This window comes from Erithacus rubecula, assembly GCF_903797595.1.
Source record: "Erithacus rubecula genome assembly, chromosome: 3".
Taxonomy (NCBI): Eukaryota; Metazoa; Chordata; class Aves; order Passeriformes; family Muscicapidae; genus Erithacus; species Erithacus rubecula.
Genome location: NC_136689.1, coordinates 89,494,167 through 89,511,280, shown reverse-complemented (window position 1 = coordinate 89,511,280; position 17,114 = coordinate 89,494,167). Strand labels below are relative to the sequence as shown.

Sequence of the window (17,114 nt, the reverse complement as noted above, 5' to 3'; positions counted from 1 at the left end):
CCCTACTAAGTCACTGCCATTTAACTTTGCATTTTGCCAAGGCACACTACACAAGACAACTCCTGCAATGGCAGATCAGTCTACCACATGAAATTTTAACCTTCTAATGACACAGTGGCACATGTTTTGTTCCTTCTGTGAGTCAAATGACATAAGACAGCACAAGAAGCAAAACAAGGACATTTATATATCCCTAATTCTTCATCAGTCACAATGAATACTAGTCCACAACACAAATGAGAAACACAATCGTGTAAAATATAACATAGGAATATAATTTTATTCTGTTAATCTGCGTATGTATTGGTACAGCTGTTCTGAGAAAGCTTCTGAAGAGAATTTTTCCATAACTCTCACTCTCCCAGCTGCTCCCATTGTGTCCTTTAAGAGAGGATCTCTCACAATTTTTTCCATGGCATCAGCGAATTGGGTTGGCAGAGGATCACACAAAAATCCTGTCACATTATGTGAGATTGATTCTAAAGGACCACCTGAATTAACTGCTATCACTGGACATCTCATATACATTGCCTCCAACGGGACTATGCCAAAATGTTCATTGCTTGGTGTATAAAGTACACATACAGAGTTACTAAGAAGAGAGATTTTCTGTTCATCTGAGAACGATCTCAGAAAAGTTACATGGTCATTAACACCAAGTTTGGCTGCGAGTCTCCTCAGCTCTTCATAGTGCTCCACATTTTCCAGAACTCGCTTATCATAACCACCTGCCATAACCAGGTGAACTTCATCCCACTCATGAGAATCAAGTTTCCCTTGGAGTTCGTGCAAAGCTTCGAGAGCCAATGCCAGATTCTTTTTCCTCTCATACCTATTAATGGAAAGAAACAAGAACTTTTTCTTTTTTGGTATCAGGTCAGCTATGTCTGCAGGAACAATTTCTTTAAAGCTACTGATGTTGAGTGATGGGTAGAGGACATCTGGGTTGATGTGAGACAGAGACTTAAATGTGTCTTTGAAGACGCTGGCAGTGAACTTGCTGTTCACAACGATGCAGTCTGCCATGCCAGTTGTGTACTCTTCCAGCCAGTCCAGCGGCATCCTGTAGAGGCGCTTCAGGCAGGATTCCCTCTTGGTCAGAAGCTGATCGGGAAAGTGACAGTAAAACAAAACCTTCTTTCGGGTTCTGGCCAGTCTAAGTACAGGAATGCAGGCAGATACCTAGTGCAAGAAATGGGACAAGAGGAGAGGTCCATTATTTGTGTCAGTGCCACCAGTGTGTACACATGATTTCAAAGCCATCCTCGGAGAGCCACTGCTTTGCAAGCCAAGTGCCTTCTCCTTCTCCCCACACAAGCACATCAAGTTGTACTCTGTCATCCAGGACCTCTCATGGCCCTATAATTTCTCCCTGCTCTCCACACCAAGGTCCCTTCAAGCCCCAGGACTTCTCCAAGCACCTCCTTCTGCCACTACCAGGGGTGCTGGGAACAGAGTCAAAGCAGCAGTGGCACCTTCTCCCTCCAGCTGCCCCAGAATCTAAGAGATAAATTGCAAAATGTGGAATATGTCAAGATTATCTAAAGTCAGGCCGTTCTTCAATGCAAGATCTTTGTATACTTTCAAGCCTAATCATCAAGAAAGAAGACCTAATCAGTGGAACTGGCAGCAGCTAGCATCCCTTAGTCAACAACATCCTGGAACTAACACGCCTTAAGGATGTAGTAAATCAAGACGCTGATTTATGTCTATGTATACATTGCCAGCTTGGCAAAATACTCAAGATCCATGTAGCCTATAGCTAAACTATGTTCATTAAAACACTAAAAACTGCACCTAGAGGTCAGAAAGACCCCTGCTCAGGTGAAGACCATTTCCCTAAGCAACTGTAGAAGTTAACTGGGATTACGTAACTTGTATGGAATCACAGAATCAAATTAGGCTGGAAAAGAGATCACCGAGTCCAAAAGATGACCCAACACCACAGTGTCAACTAAACCATGGCATAAAGGGCCACATCCAGTCTTTCCTAGAATATATCCACAGACAGTGACTCCACCACCTCCTTGGTCATTCCATTCCAATGTACCATCACATTCTCTGAAGAAATTCTTCCTAATGCCCATGGTAAGTCTCCCCTGGCAAAGCTTAAGACTATGTTCTCTCATCCTGTCACTGGCTGTCAGGGAGACCAATTCCCACCTGCTAGAGCATCCTTTCAGGCAGTTGTAGAGGACAATAAGGTCCTCCTGAGCCTCCTTTTCTTCCAGCTAAACATCCCAGCTCCCTCAGCTACTCCCCATAAGACTTGTGCTCCAGGTCCTCCCCCAGCTTCACTTCCCTTCTCTTGAAATTATTAACTAATCATAACATTATGAAGGGCTACACTTCGGAAGCTACTAACTCTGAATTTCAGTGTATAAAACATGGCACAGAAAGTCTGATAGGGTGTCCTTGATTTGTGGAACACTGTAGAGCAGACAGGCTTGCTCTGAAATGAACAATCAATGTCTCTCTCTTGAGTGTGTCATTATTGGCCTGCTGCACACCACATAATGAATTTGATTTTGTGGAGATTTGATAGTCCAGGGCTCTGGAGAATCTCTCTTATGAGAGACTGCAGGAATTGGGCAAGTTTACAGAAGAGAAGACCAGGAGGGAATCTTATTAATTGATATAAATATCTCAAAGGTGTCAAGAGGATGATGCTAGACTCTTCTTAATGGTGCCCACTGACAGGACGAGGAGCAGTGGCCATAAACTACAACATGAGAACTCCTACATCCCCATGAAGAAGAACTTTACACGGAGGGTGGCAGAGCACTGGAACAGGCTGCCCAGGGAGGTGGAGGAGTCTCCTTCTCTGGAGACATTCCAAACGCATCTGGACGCGACCTGCTGTAGGTGACCCTGCTTTGACAGGAGCTTTGGAGCAGATGACCACCAGAGGCCTTTTCCGACCCTAGCAATTGTGTGATTCCGCGGAGAGCAGCCCACCAGCATCCCGGCAGCGGCGTGCCCGCGCCCGTGGCCGCACCTGGTCGCACACGAAGGCGTCGAAGGTCTCTCCGCTGAGCAGCAGCACGTAGAGCGCCACGAAGGCCATGCGCAGGGCGGCGCACAGGGCGTGCCCGCGGCCGCACAGGCTGCGCGGCAGCCAGCCGCCCGCCCGCCGCACCGGCAGCCCGCGCGTCTCCGCGAAGCAGCGCCCGGGATCGTAGTGCGCCGTCCAGATCTGCACCCGGCAGCCCCGCGCCCGCAGCGCCAGCGCCGCGTCCACCACCAGCCGCTCCGCGCCGCCCAGGCCCAGGTCCGGGTGCAGGAACAGCACGGACGGGCCCGCCGCTCCCGCCTCTCCCGCCGCCTCCGCCTCCTCCATGGCCGCTGCCGCGCGCTCGCATGCGCAGCCCGCTAGCACGGCGGGACACGTCAGCCTTCCTTCTCTTCCTGCCGGGCCTTCCCGCCCGCCCCGCCCGCCGGGCGGCCCCGCCGCGCCCGACGCGCCGCTCACCGCCGGCCCGCGCCCGCCCGGCCGCTGCGCAGGGAGCGGGCGCGACCGAGGCGTCTCGGGGGGCAGCGGCCTCGGAGCGCGGGCGCCGAGCGAGGGGTGCGGCGATAAGGGGCCGGTGCTGCTCAGGCACTATCCGGGGAAGCCGCGCTGCCCGGGATGGGCGGAGCCTGAGGCGGGCAGGGACGTGGCCGGAGCGGCTATAGCGGAGCGAGTGTGAGACAGCGCCGAGCCCCGGCCAGCGCCGCCGCCATGGTGAGTGAGGGGCTGCCCGGGGCGGCGGCGGCGGCTCGGGCCCCTTCCCCGCCGGCAGTGCCCGCCGCCCCTCACCCCCTCCCGCTCTCTCCTCTCTCCGCAGCCCGGGCCCAACCCCAGCGCCACCAGCGTCGGCTCCTCCGGCCGCTCCCCCAGCAAGGCTGTGGCTCCCCGCGCCGCGGGATCCACCGTCCGGCAGAGGTGGGTGCCCGCCGCGCCTCCCCGGCGGGGGCAGCTCTTGTCCCCCTCTGTTCTTTGCTTTCCCCGGCCGGTGCCCTCTGCTGACGTGGCAGCTCCGGCTGGTGCTGGTCCAGAGAAGGGCAGCGCTGCTGGGGAAGGGTCTGCAGCACAAGTGCTGTGAGGAGTGCCTGAGGGAGCTGGGGGTGTTCGCTGGAGAAAAGGAGGTGACCTTATCATTCTCTGCAACCACCTGAAAGGAGGGTGCAGCCAGGTGAGGGTCTGTCTTCTCCCAGGCAGCAGGATAGGAGAGCACAAGTCTTAAACTGTGCCAGCTTAAGGTATTTAAGGAAAGACTGGATATGGCACTCAGTACCGTGGCCTAGTTGACATGGTAGCGTTGGGTGATAGGTTGGACTAAATGATCTTAGAGGTCTTTCCCAACCTAATTGGCTCTGTGAAGTGTGTTGTTTCTTCAGAGGCTCCTGGGCTGCTTGGTCCTAGGAGCTGGTGGAGTACTAACGTGCTGTTTGGTCTTTGTTTCCTTCTGTCATCCCTTAAAGGAAAAATGCCAGCTGTGGGACAAGGAGTGCAGGCCGTGCCACGTCCACAGGGACTGGTGGGATGTGGCGGTTCTACACTGAGGACTCTCCAGGGCTCAAAGTGTAAGTTGGGTTATTCGCTGTGGCAGGCTTGAGGGCTTTACAGTTCCCCTGCTCATGTAGTCTTGCAGTCTTCAAATTAATAATCATCTGTCAGTGTTCTGGTGTGCATGGGAAAACTTGTTGAGTTGGTGGTTGGGATGACATATTTAATCTGCAACCCTGGAGAAATAGTTTTTTCAAGTTTCAATGTTTTTAAAAAGGTAGGTACAAGTTGTATTTTGTAATTGCCAAAGCTTACCTTAAGTGGTCTTTGAAGGCTGTGAGCAGTCATTTTGAGGTTGAGAAAGATCACTTGTCTCAATGAATTTAAGCATCTGTGTGCATGTTTTCATTCTCTTTTAAGTAAAAATTTTGGGTTTTATCTTACAATAGCTATGTTATGATCTTTTGCACCCTTTGAAAATACAATATAACTGTTACAGCATATGCTTGCATCAGGTTTTTTTATTAAAAAGCTGCAAATAAATTACTTTGGTTGAACTTGCCTAGCAAATAGCATGCCAATACCTCGTATATCTCCATTTTCACAAGGTGAATATTCCAAAATTTTGGTTGAATACCTAGTAATGTTTCATAAACTATAAAGAGAACCTAAATTTTTACTCTTTTGGCCAGTTTGAGTCCTTCAGATGACTTTCCAAACAAATTTTGCAGCCTAATACATGAGTAACAAAGGTGGAAGGTGTATTTGAGTTGATGAGTGTGTGCTCAGTTGTATCCTGAGTGGAATTTTGTGCGTATTGTAGAATTACAGTTCATCAGCTCTTGTTCTTACTGGGTTGAAAAGTCTTGAGATGCTCAGGGCTGACCCTGTTGCTTGTTTTTTTTCTTCAAATCCATTACTATTTCCTTTTGAAGTTCTTCAAGAGGGCTGCTGCTAGCTGCACAAATAGAGCATTTGGTGAAGGGCTGATTATAGGCTGCTCAGTGATAATTCCAAGAGTAATCATTCCTTTGAAGTTGCCTTATGTCTTTTCATTTTCATATGTACTTGAAACTTTAAAAACCAAAATATATACAGCAAGCCACCGAGGCAGTGCTGTTCTGCCTTGCTTACTCCATTCTGAGTCCACAAAGGAGACAAGGTGAAGAAAAGACAATGAGCAGCAATAGTGTTCCAGAGCAAATCTATACAGACAGGCAGGGCAGCTGTTTTCTCTGTTGTTTGCTCTACTAAAGTTCAATTGTAACAATTAATTACACCAAACAGAACAAAACCCAAAAGAGGATTATGATATTTTTTAATAGCCTTGTGATACAAGTTTTAACAATTTTGCTTTATTGTTTCCTTGTGAATCCTTTGATTTCACTTTTGGTGCCACTTAGTTGTTCTCATCTTCAGTGCGAGCAGATCAGTAAACAGATTTTCCCATCTATGTTGTGACACAGTGGTTCCCAGTTTTAGGGATTTGGAGTCCTGGGAGTGGTTTTTTTGGAAGCTGCTTTGGGTAACTATGGTCAAGCTTTTAATGGAAGAATCAAATCTATAAAAATGAGTTGGTTTACAAGTCACCCCACACTAGATGTAACATTTTCTGAGCCATGTTTTGGTAGCAGCTTTCTTGCTTATAGCTTTCTGGATATTTTTCTTCAAATTTCTTTTTTTTTTTTTCTGTAGCAACCAATTGTTTTTATCTCTGACCTGTTTAGTGGGCTTTAAAGTGAGAATGGATTATCTAGGATTTGTGATTGCCTCAGTGAAGTGATTCAGCTGAAGTTGTTTTTAGAAATGGTTGTGGTCACTACTGCATAAAGCAGTTGCATTGTGTAAAGCAATGGGAAAGCTTAGCCTGGTAGTGGTGGTAGGTGGGCTTTTTTTGGTGTTTTTTCATATTATTTAAAAAGCAACCTCTTAAAATTACTTTGAAAAAATACATAAAACCACCTGAGAACAGGTAAATTCATGCTAGCTGCAATGAAGGGAATTTCACTCTAGATGTTTATATATTCTATATTGTGCAGAATTAGATTGATGCTTTGGGTATCTTGTATTTGTATTCAACATCCAAAATAATAAATATGTTGAATAGGCAAGTTGGTTCCCCTCAGAAAAGATCCTTTATTTGCATTACAAGATGCTTCAAGATGTGTATACCTCTAAAAACATCTATTATCAAAAGGGAGTTGTGGGAGATTGGCTGAAAGGCAATATGATATTTTTCCTCTTTAAAGCTTAGAGATTACATGCTTTGAAAAGAAAACTAAACCCAAACTTTTTTGTCTTTTTGGGTCTCTTGGTAGCTGTGGTTCCTGTATCTTGTCTTGGCTTTCCTACTTAAAGAACTATAGTCTGTTTTCCTATAGCTACACAGTGGAAAGTCAAATTGAGCTTGTTGTACAATGTGCAGCCTTTTGAAAGACATTCTGAGAATGCACAGTACCAAATCTTTAGAGGCATCTGAATCCATTTATCTGTTTGTGGTGGGCTGAGAAGATGCAGGTGTGTGGAAGAGAATTGCAGGGTTTCAACAGGTTTTCTTCAGGTCTGGAGGAAATCAGATGTATGTATTGGAGAGCTGATTATTCTCTAGGGGTTCAATGTCATCTGCATGTTTAAAAAACACTGAACACCAGTCAGTCCCCACTGTTTATTTCCATGTAGTTCTGTTCTGATTCGTGGTGCTGCTTTGTTCCCATGGGTCTTTGGCAGAGCAGCTAATCTATTCCTAGTGCTAAAGGCTCAAATGAATTAAATAGTAATTTAGATACAGTGTAAGGACAATAAATTAGGATTTGTGTTATGTAGGCTATAAACTTATAAATGTATATCTATATATAAAATTATAAAATAAATATATTTATTTATTTATATAAAATACTGAGGTTTGAGAATTACATTCTGTTGTGTAGTTGAAAGATACCCCTTGAAGGAGTTGCTTGTGTAGTTGTTTATTTTCTTATTGTTATTATTTGCTAAATGCTTCATGTCTGTGCTCAGGATTCTCCATACCAAAATAAGTCTGATAGACAATAAATGAGTTTTAAACTCAATGTAAGATTAGAGTTGTGATAATTTAAAGTATGTGGATCATGATCTCATAGAAAAATATGACAGGAAACTCTCTGAATCCTTTTTCAGTTTCCTTTTTTTTTTTTTTTTTTTTTTTGGTAGTTTGTATTCAGGTAGCATTTGCATGCTTATAAACAGCATCCTCATGGGTAGCACAGGCTGGATAACAGATTTCCCAATAGCATGTTGAAAATCAGAAACGAGATTGTATGAAGTGAGTGGTATGAAGGAGTGTTGAGTGTGTATTTGTGTAATTGTTGCATCTCACAACAGCATGAAACAGCTGATTGAAGCCATCAACATGCACCCTTAGATTAACCTGGTTTTTAAATACATTACTATACAATTTCTAAACAATATATAAAAGTAAGAAGAAAAAAAAATCATTTTAGGTAAAGACTTAATGATGTAACTTTGCCACTTTGCTTATGTTTTTCAAGAAAGAAGTCCCTGTCTCTCACCCACTGCTGCCATTGTTTTCAAATGAAATAAAACCCCCAAAATAAAACAGCTAGTGAAAATTCTTTGCCAAAATTTTAGTAGCCGCTAGAGGACTCTGTTGGTTTTTGTATCAGACTGCATCTTTGCTCAGGTGGCTATCTGAGTTGTAAACACAGATGATACTTTTCCAGAGTCTGTGGAAACAGTGATCCATAATAATGAATCATTAATGGCTTTTTTTAACAAGTGGGGGTTTTGCTACTCTGTTGTGCTTTTTAATGTAACATTTAGGGTGTATAGAACTGTCTTTAAAAACAGTGGCAGCAGCAGCAGTTTTTGAGAGAGATGGCTGTCTCATTTCTATGTGCCTTAAGGTATTTCTGTGGGAAGGGAAGAAGAGTTTTCTTGTACAATTTTGTATGAACCGATGAGGTCATTTGGCTGATGACTGGCATTTGGGTAAGACAGACTTCTTTTTTATGTTAATGCATTTTCTCTTTATTTTTAGTGGACCTGTTCCAGTTTTGGTCATGAGTCTTCTTTTTATTGCTTCTGTATTTATGCTGCACATCTGGGGTAAATACACTCGTTCCTAGACTCAGCTGCCAGCTTAAAGCATACATCTTGGACCAAAACTATGGTGGATCCTGGTTGTTCTTGGAGAGAGACTGGGGAAGCTTCCTATCACCTGTTGAAGTCCTGTCAACTTTGGCTGTGATATTGAATTCATTTCTCAGTTTGCTACTTGGGCAGCTTTAAAGCCTGTCATGGGTCATTTTATATTTGTATCTGTACACTTAGAATACAGGTATTGCAATAAAAGTTATATATGGAAATAGAAGCAGTCTTAACTGTATTTTTTCCTTTTCCAGTATACCACAGCTAACACATTTTACAAGATTTTCATAAATCATATTTCTGAGTAAATGCTCTTTGAGTTTAAACCAGATTCCTCCAAACCATGCATTGCTATATAATTTTATGCTAGAAGATATTTTTTTGTGGATTAAAGAGACAAAATCAGGTTCACAAACACGAGAAGGTAACCAGTGTCCTTGTTGAAATAAAACTTAGATACCAGTGCTGAGATGGTCATGTTCTTCTTTTAACTCCAGAAAAATAGCTGGATTTATTTATTTCTTAAATGCAAGTTAAACTTTACTCAGTGATTGTTATACATAAGTTATATAAGTGTGTTTGTTTTTTTGAGCTGTACTTGAGGAGCAACATGAGCTGGTACCTAACTGATTTTAAAATGAATAATTGCACAGCTGTCAAAGACATTTTTCACCCTTGTTCACATGGTGTGGTTCTTGGGGCTGTTCTGTGCAGGGCCAGGAATTGGACTTCAGTGATCCTTGTAGGTTCCTTCCAACTTAGGATAGTCTGTGATTCAATGACTGCATGTCCAGACTCTTTCAAGGAGAATTAAATGGAATGAGAGGACTGGAAAAGCAATGACTGCATTTCAAATAGCAGGACGTGCAAATAGGCTGAGATACAGCTGAGTGTTGCTTCAGATAACCACTCCAGTTTACTTCTGGATGGTCAGTATTTTCCTTTTGAACAGTCACACAACACTTCCTTCTCTTTTTAAGGTATCTACATATTTGTGCATTGGCATTTCTCAGTGCTAATATGGTCTTGAAGGTGGATAGAATTATTTTAGCCTGCTGTTCATGTTGAGTCCTGGTTGAATATCAGCTTGTCATGGGAAAACAATATCCTTAGTTATGCAGCCTGTGACAGAAGTTCTAATTGCGTGTTGTAGAAGCAGCCTCTCTTACCACCTTCCTTCAAACAGTTCTTAAGTTAGCATTACTTCTGAAAAAACCAAACTGTTCAGAACAAAAACAAGAATGAGGAATGTTGTCTCAGGGCTACAGAGGTAATTATTTTAAGCTCTGTGTATGGAATAGTACCTAATGTAGATGTGGAGGGAAAAATAGAGCACAAACTGAAAATTACTTTAGAAAATTTAATAATAGGAAGGTGTTTTCAGAGGTTTGTAAGTTGAGGAACAGGGAATTTTGGAGACTCAAAGGCAGTGGTGTACTAGAACACTAAACTGGTGGAAACTGATACAAATAAATCATGTATCTAAAGGAAAAGGATCCATAAATTATTTATGTCTATGCATATGGAAGGGAAGTTAAAACACAAGGGAAAATGAAATAAGTAGGGGGTTAGCTCACCACTTCAAAAGGTGGAAATAAGGATCTCTCACTTAAATGCTTTGCTTAGCAAGAAAATAAATTCTGTACAGTCAGCGATTTCATTTTAAGGCAAGAAAATGTAAAGAGAAGACCAAATGCAGGTCAGTTGTTCTGCTGACCACGTGAACAGACTGTGCTGAGCTGATTTGTGGTGCTCAAAGGAAAAGGAATGGAATACTCTAAAATAGTCTAAGGGTAAGAAATAACAGCAATATCAAAGTAGGTAGCCTCTTTTTTTACTATGTTTCTAATACACTTTTACTGTTTTCTAATACAGCAGGAAACAATTTTCTTTTAAACACTTCCATTCCTTAAAAGCGGTTTTCTCACATCAAATAATTCCATTTAAAGCCTTCCATATTTTTTTCTCTTTTGGTGTCCTGCTGCTTCTAAAGACCAGGATTGATGATGATCTTGGAAAAGTGATGGGGAAAGGCTTATTGTTTACAGTCTTTTGATAATTTTTTAATACATTTAAATGCACTTTAATACATTTGGTTCAACTGAGTATAAAAATGTTGACTATTTTGACAGTGCTGTCCTTGCTTAAATATTTTGTTTTCTAGAATGGGCCTGTAATACGGATTTTTGCATGCACTGTCAATAGGGCCTAATGTCTCTAGTTTAGCACAAATTGCTTCCCACCCTTTCTTGTCTCTATATTTTGTGTCAGCTTACCTCTGGTGATACTTAAGTTGGATTCAGCTAGCTGAAACATCCATAGTTTTATTTTCCTTGTACTTCATTAAAACCCAGATTTCTCTATTTTATAATTTCAAGTTGTGATTGTTTAAATTATTAGCATGAATGTGTTAGATATTCATGCTCATATTCTTAGTGTTTCATGTATGCGAGTTGTAGTGGAGTCCTGCAACTGATGTTTATCAAACTTCAGCTTCAGAGAGATACAGATAAAAAAATGCAGGTTGCAAAGACTTATTGGAGATGGTCAAAGCCCCTGCTGTGCAAAAGCCTTTCACTTTTAACTTGTTACTAGGAAGAAAAGGGAGATTCTTCTTCCTTTATGATAGGAAAACTTTAATCTTTGCTCTTGCACCTGTTTGCACACTGAAGTCAATCACCCACGAGCCATTGATCTGTAGGTATATGGGCTTCATTAGTTCTGGTGTTTCAGATTTGCCTTTTGCCATCTGTGTAGAAGCCAGCTCTGCTGCACAGCACGCACACATATGCACACGTGCTCTTTCCAGTGGATTTTGGTTTGTTCTATTTTATTCTGGGCAAAGATGATTTCAGAGTCCAGCTTGTTATGTACTTCCTGCTTTGGTAATAAAGGTGTGTTGACAGCTTTGTATTAGCTGTTTATATAAATGTGTTTCATAGAATACTTTTCTAAACTTCATGTTGGTAGTAATATACTAAGATTAGTAATGATTCTCAGCTTCAAATGTCTGAGGGAGGGCCTTTTGGCTATTTTTTTTATTTTTCTTGAGGGGACACTTGCACAGCATTTGTGATTTCTGCTATGATTTCAGAAGGAAAGGCAACCTAAGCAAGAGCAGGTGTGAAGTTGCTCTTATCCATGACATGTATTGTTGTCTTCTTCCTTCTGTGCTCTAGTTAACTCTTTTTCTGTGGAGACCTCCAAAGATACTGAATTGTGCCATGTAGGAGGATAATGCTCTGATGCAGAGATATGCCAGGCAGTAATAATAATTACCAGGACAGACCCATTTTACTTAAGTCAAAAATTCAAGTTCAGATATAATCATCACAGATTTGATACCACTATCACACATATGGCAGTGGGTTGCAAATAATTATCTTTGTTTCTTAATTTGAATGATTTTTCACACAGCTGCCTTTCAGAATTGTGTCTGTGACTTTTTGACCAAACCAAAATGCATAAATTCTTTGAAGTTACACTATTATTTAATAAAATAGAACTAAGCAAAATTTCCATGTACTGCCTCCTCAAAAGAGCTGCTGTCTTAAAAAGTGAAATCCCAGCTAGTTTTTCTTCTTTTTTTTTTTTTAATTTTTTTTTAGTTCATACATTTATCACTGAGTAAATATATTGACCCAGTTTTTTTCTCAGATACTACAGAGAGATAGAAAATATGCAAATGCTGCAGAGGTTAGACATTATCTGAGTGAAATGCTTCCAAAATCGGGAATAAATTTGTGGTTAGCCTGCTCTGGTTTCAGAGGGGCTGCATTCCCAATATCACTTAATAATCAAACACTATTCTGTGAGACCTTCCAGTTTATTAGCTACTGTCTTGGTTGTTTTTTTGGTAAGGTAATATGAAAAGAACCTAAAGCAATGTTGCCTTAAATTCCCGAGATTGGCTGGTAAGTAATGTTACTCCCGACTTATATAAGAGGGCCATGCTGTTGGAGTGTGGCATTTGTTGTAATCAGTGAAGGAGAACATATGTGTTCCTCACCTCAAGAAGACATCTGTGAGGGAGAAAACATAACTGCATGATACAACTGAACAGAAATTTGTAAAGGACCAAACTAGTGTAATTCAGTGTGAATCTGAACTTTGGTAGACCTTACTTTCTAATTTTGTTCCATTTTTGTTCCCATATTCCTTCTTTTACTTCAGAAAGTAATCAATGAATAAAATTAATTAAATATAATATTAAATATCTTTTAAAAATTACTGTTCTTTCTTTAATCTCAAATAAATTTTTTTAGTTCTTAGTGAATTTTTTTTTTGTTTGATTGAAATTACGATTACAACTAATTGCAAATGCCAACATTTTCCATGAAATGGAACTTAACATTAAAACCAGCTCTTAATACTAGATAGCCATGACAGTGTGAAATAGCATTGGAAATAGATACTTTGGTAAGGACTTGTGGATGTCTTTGATCCAGTTCCCTGCTCAGAGCAGAGTATTCATCAAGGCTTGGCCCTTTCTGAGGGCCTTCTGCAATTGCATTTTGAGAATCTCCAAGGAAAGGGTTTCTCTGGGTATTTCTGTGCTTAATCACTCTCTGGTGAAGATAGTGTTTGTTATATCCAATTAGAATTCCTTTGTTGGACCTTGCAGTGATTGCCTCTTGTCTTTTTGCTGTGTGTTGCTGGGAGGGTTCTAGCTCCAGCTGCTTGCTAACCTTAGCTGGGGACAGCAGCTTGTGTTTTACCCTCAGGTTCTTGAGCTAAACAAACCTGGTTGTCTCTGTCCCTGTGTCATGTGCACCAGCCTCCAACTGTCTAAATACCCCTCTCCTGGATTCTCCAGTTTGTTAGTGTTTCTTTTGCACTGGGGGCATAAAACTCAATTTTCCAAATGAGTGTGTGGTAAGGGAGTATCTTTACAAGTGCTTTGCTTGGGATGCCCATTGTGCATCATGCTCCATCCAAGGTACAGGGCTTAACATTTATCTGTCCTGAACTTCAGAAGATTTTTTTGGCTCATTTTTCCACACTGCTAAGGTCCCTGAGATTTCAGGGCTCTCCTCCACCAGCTACCACTTTGTGAAATTTGGTGTCCTCATAAGCCTGCTGAAGATGCAGATATTGAGACCAATTGCCTTGCTGCCAGCAGCATGACAGAGAGTTTGCATCACTGCAGGATTACTTAGCTTCTGTCCCTGTTTATGGCCATCCTTAAAAAACCTGATATGTCTGGGCTTGAATGTAATCCTGGCACTGAGATACTGGATTTCACATAAGGACAGGATCTAGCCTCATGCATGGAGGATGCAAGTGAAAACTCAGACGTGCTTGAGAGTGCCTTCCCAAAATTCACTAGGCAATGTTCCCAGGCCTTCTGCTTATTCATTTCTCACTCACCACCTGTGCATTCAGATCTATCTGCTGGCTCATAAACTGATTTATATAAAGTTCTAACTTCTCAATAGCCTGCACCATTTCTGTTATGTGTAGATCTTGCACAGACTGTATTAGAAGATGCCTACAACATGCACTAGGTGGCCAGAGCGATGTGTTTTTCTGAATTTTGTCTTAGCATTCTCAGTTAATCCAGAAGAAGGAAGAAAACTTCCAAGTTTTCTCACCCTGTATTCTTTCTCACCTTGTATACTCATCCTGTATTCTTTCTCCCCTTGAATTGACTATTCTCTGAAAACAAAAGGGGCTCTAGGAATATAACTGTAATAATTCTTCTAGGTACTTCTTTCCCAATAAAGAAGGATTGTTATGATATTTTGATAAAATGAGTTAAAGCAACTGCATACCTGTGTGATACCTGTGTGTCCAAATGCTCCATTTGGTGGATTGTTTCTCTTCTCCTTGTCTCCACACAGATTTTTAGGTAACTTAACCAGTGATCCTGTTTCCTACCTCTCTTGTCACTCTCTGGCTTAAGAGCATCTGGTAGGCTCATTGTTTGTTGGGATTAAAGTCCTGATTCTTTCTCCTGGAACATTTGTCTGTCCAGAGTCTCAAGGCTGGATGGTTTTCACCTTGTTCTCAAGTAGACAAGAGGCTAAAAGTGTTGAGGAAGAATTGCCTTCATATAATCCCAGGTAATTGCCAGTGCTGACCAGCCAGGTGCTGTGTAGTGGCTGAAGCATGGATATTTTCCAGGGCATTTGGGTGCAGATGTTTGAATCTTTACAACTGGTTTATCTTTGCCATATAGATGTCAAAGCTGAATGGGAGAAAGTAATACCAATGTCTCAAAGTTCACTTTCCCTGCTCTTGCAGGCAACACAGCATTAAAGCATTTTACAGATTGATCAAACTCCTTAATTTAAGATATATGAACTCCCCATGTCTTGTCTGAGAAGGTACACTGGGATATGTACAGCACTTAGCTACCTCCCTGTATAAAAAGACACTTTTTGGCAGTGAAGTTGTAGGTGTAGTTGTGCCAGATTTAGTAAAATCCGTAGCTGATTCACAGGCAGTGTAAATATGCCTCTACTTTAGGAAGATGGTGTTGGTGGAAGTCAGTCTGTGCCTTAGCCCTACAATGCATGAGCATCATGTAATGAACAGAGATATCTTAAAAAGCCACCTAATCACCATATTTGTGGAAAAGTTCTGACAATTACATTCATGCTCCAGACCCTGTTCCTCCACCATCTACTGTAAAACAGTGACTTTCAGATAATGCTGAAGTTGGCAACAACAATACCGCTACTGATTTACAGGGAACTTTGTCATAAAAACTGGCAGACATTCCAAACACAGCATCCTATCTTAATCTAAGTGTCTTTGTGAAGTACCCAACTGTGAAAAACCTGCAAAGGCAGATTAATGTGGGAGAGTGATGGCACCATGGGTTCTGGCATTCCAGTGTAAATCCATTGTGCTGTTGTAAACCAGCAAATGTATGGAGTCAAAGCTGTACTTTCGCATAAAGTCTCATTTTTTCACTGTGCATTTAACACCATCAGGTCCCAGATTTGAATGTGTAACTGCAATGCCTAATTAGCACACCCATGCTAAATATTTCCAGTACCTTCTGTGACAGAGCTTTTATGCAGTGCTTCCTATCCTGCATTTCTCTTCTCACCCTCACTTGATGCTGTTGGGTAACACCCCTATAGCACTAAGAACCACTGCTACTTACTACCTATTAGTAATAAACTATCATTTCATTATTCTCCCAGTTTTGTGCCTTCAAGTTTTGGCCAGACTAACCCCTCAAGTTCTTTTCTGTTTTTAGCAATCATAACACTTGTGCTCACCTCCTGATAATCTCCTGATAAAGTAACAGTTGCTACATGACTCATGGGTCAATGGTGAGGTGGTTGGAACTAGGTGTTCTTGGAGGTCCTTTCCAAACCCAGCCATTCTGCAAGTTTGTGATTCCATGTAGCTCAAGTTCGGGTGTAGTTCACTGAAGAACTGACTTGGCTTTGGTCTTGTTTGATCTCCCACAGGCACTTTCCTTCTGCTTGCTGAGAAAGGCAGTAGTCATAGGTCATGTTCTTTGTTGCTGTGTGTGACATAAAGCTGTTTGCAGCAAAGCAATGCCAGTGCTTTGCTCCTGCTTTCATTTCTGCACTGCATCAGTGCAACTCCCAATTTCTTTCCGTATGTGCCCACCTTCCTCCCTTGCCAGAAAGCACTGCTTGGATTTCTGCTGAGGGGATCTAGCATCATCCTGCCTTTTCCAGGAAAAACCAAATTGATATGCAACATTGGGTCATCTCACCTTATCACATCTGCTTCTAAAACAAATCTCTGTGCATTAGAGGGTGTATTCTTTTGTCACATTAATGAAGGAATAATAGTGTTTGTCTCAAGCCAGACTTGATGGGTTGGGCTGAACCTTGCATATATATATATATATATATATTTTGTGAGATGTATGCTGTCCTTGCATGGAAGCAGTGTAGAAATGAAAGAATTTAATCTTTTTTGTATAGTAATTCAATGACACAGGTCAGACTGGAATTCAGGATTTCTGGGGTCCTTAAGTTAAAGATATTCTTCTATGTAATGCTGTGCTTGGCATAAAAGTATAAAGTTCATCTGAGTTAACCTGTGCATGAGCTGTGAGCATGAGAAAATACAGGAGGATAGTGCACAATGTGTCAGATTACAGCAGATGGGCTGTGTCCACCACTCACCCTGTGTGATCACCCTCAGTGATAAATTGGGGCTTCATAACATTTTTCCTAGAGCTATACAGAGGCCATGAAGAAGTTGAAGTCAGTCTTTTCATAACAGTTCATGGCAGGAGTACAAGAAACAATGGGGTTAAGTTGAAACAAGATCTCTTGGATATAAGGAGATAGCTTTTCACCATGAGGATGGTTGAGCCAAGGTTGCTTCTAGAAGCTGTGCATTTGTGCTTTCTCCATTGTATGTTTTCAAGATCTGATAGATAAAGCCCTGGGAAGCCTGGTTTGATCCCATGACTGACCTACCTTTGAGGTGTAGGTAACAGAGTTGCACTAGATGAGCTTTCAAGATCTCTTCCAAG

General features: G+C 41.8%; 2 protein-coding genes across 2 annotated transcripts; one reads left to right on the top strand and one right to left on the bottom strand.

Moving 5' to 3' along the window:
- Nucleotides 1-254: 254 nt before the first annotated feature.
- Nucleotides 255-3,490, bottom strand: ALG2 (ALG2 alpha-1,3/1,6-mannosyltransferase). Its single transcript, XM_079299478.1, has 2 exons — nt 2,999-3,490; nt 255-1,182 (listed from the first exon to the last, which is right to left on the bottom strand). The coding sequence occupies exons 1-2, from the start codon at nt 3,338-3,340 to the stop codon at nt 280-282; spliced, it is 1,245 nt and encodes a 414-aa protein (XP_079155604.1). The 5' UTR covers nt 3,341-3,490; the 3' UTR covers nt 255-279.
- A 91-nt stretch (nt 3,491-3,581) lies between these two features.
- SEC61B (SEC61 translocon subunit beta) lies at nt 3,582-8,858 on the top strand. The gene is made up of 4 exons (XM_079299479.1): nt 3,582-3,724; nt 3,828-3,925; nt 4,465-4,566; nt 8,526-8,858. The coding sequence occupies exons 1-4, from the start codon at nt 3,722-3,724 to the stop codon at nt 8,611-8,613; spliced, it is 291 nt and encodes a 96-aa protein (XP_079155605.1). The 5' UTR covers nt 3,582-3,721; the 3' UTR covers nt 8,614-8,858.
- The last annotated feature ends 8,256 nt before the right edge of the window (nt 8,859-17,114 follow it).

What these genes read in the sequence shown, in the direction of transcription:
- ALG2 (XM_079299478.1), bottom strand. Translation starts at nt 3,340, where the DNA reads ATGGAGGAGGCGGAGGCGGCGGGAGAGGCGGGAGCGGCGGGCCCGTCC. An exon ending in ACGCCTTCGTGTGCGACCAG is followed by an intron (nt 1,183 to 2,998) that starts GTGCGGCCACGG and finishes TTCTTGCACTAG; the next exon opens with GTATCTGCCTGCATTCCTGT.
- SEC61B (XM_079299479.1), top strand. An exon ending in GGATCCACCGTCCGGCAGAG is followed by an intron (nt 3,926 to 4,464) that starts GTGGGTGCCCGC and finishes CATCCCTTAAAG; the next exon opens with GAAAAATGCCAGCTGTGGGA. An exon ending in GACTCTCCAGGGCTCAAAGT is followed by an intron (nt 4,567 to 8,525) that starts GTAAGTTGGGTT and finishes CTTTATTTTTAG; the next exon opens with TGGACCTGTTCCAGTTTTGG.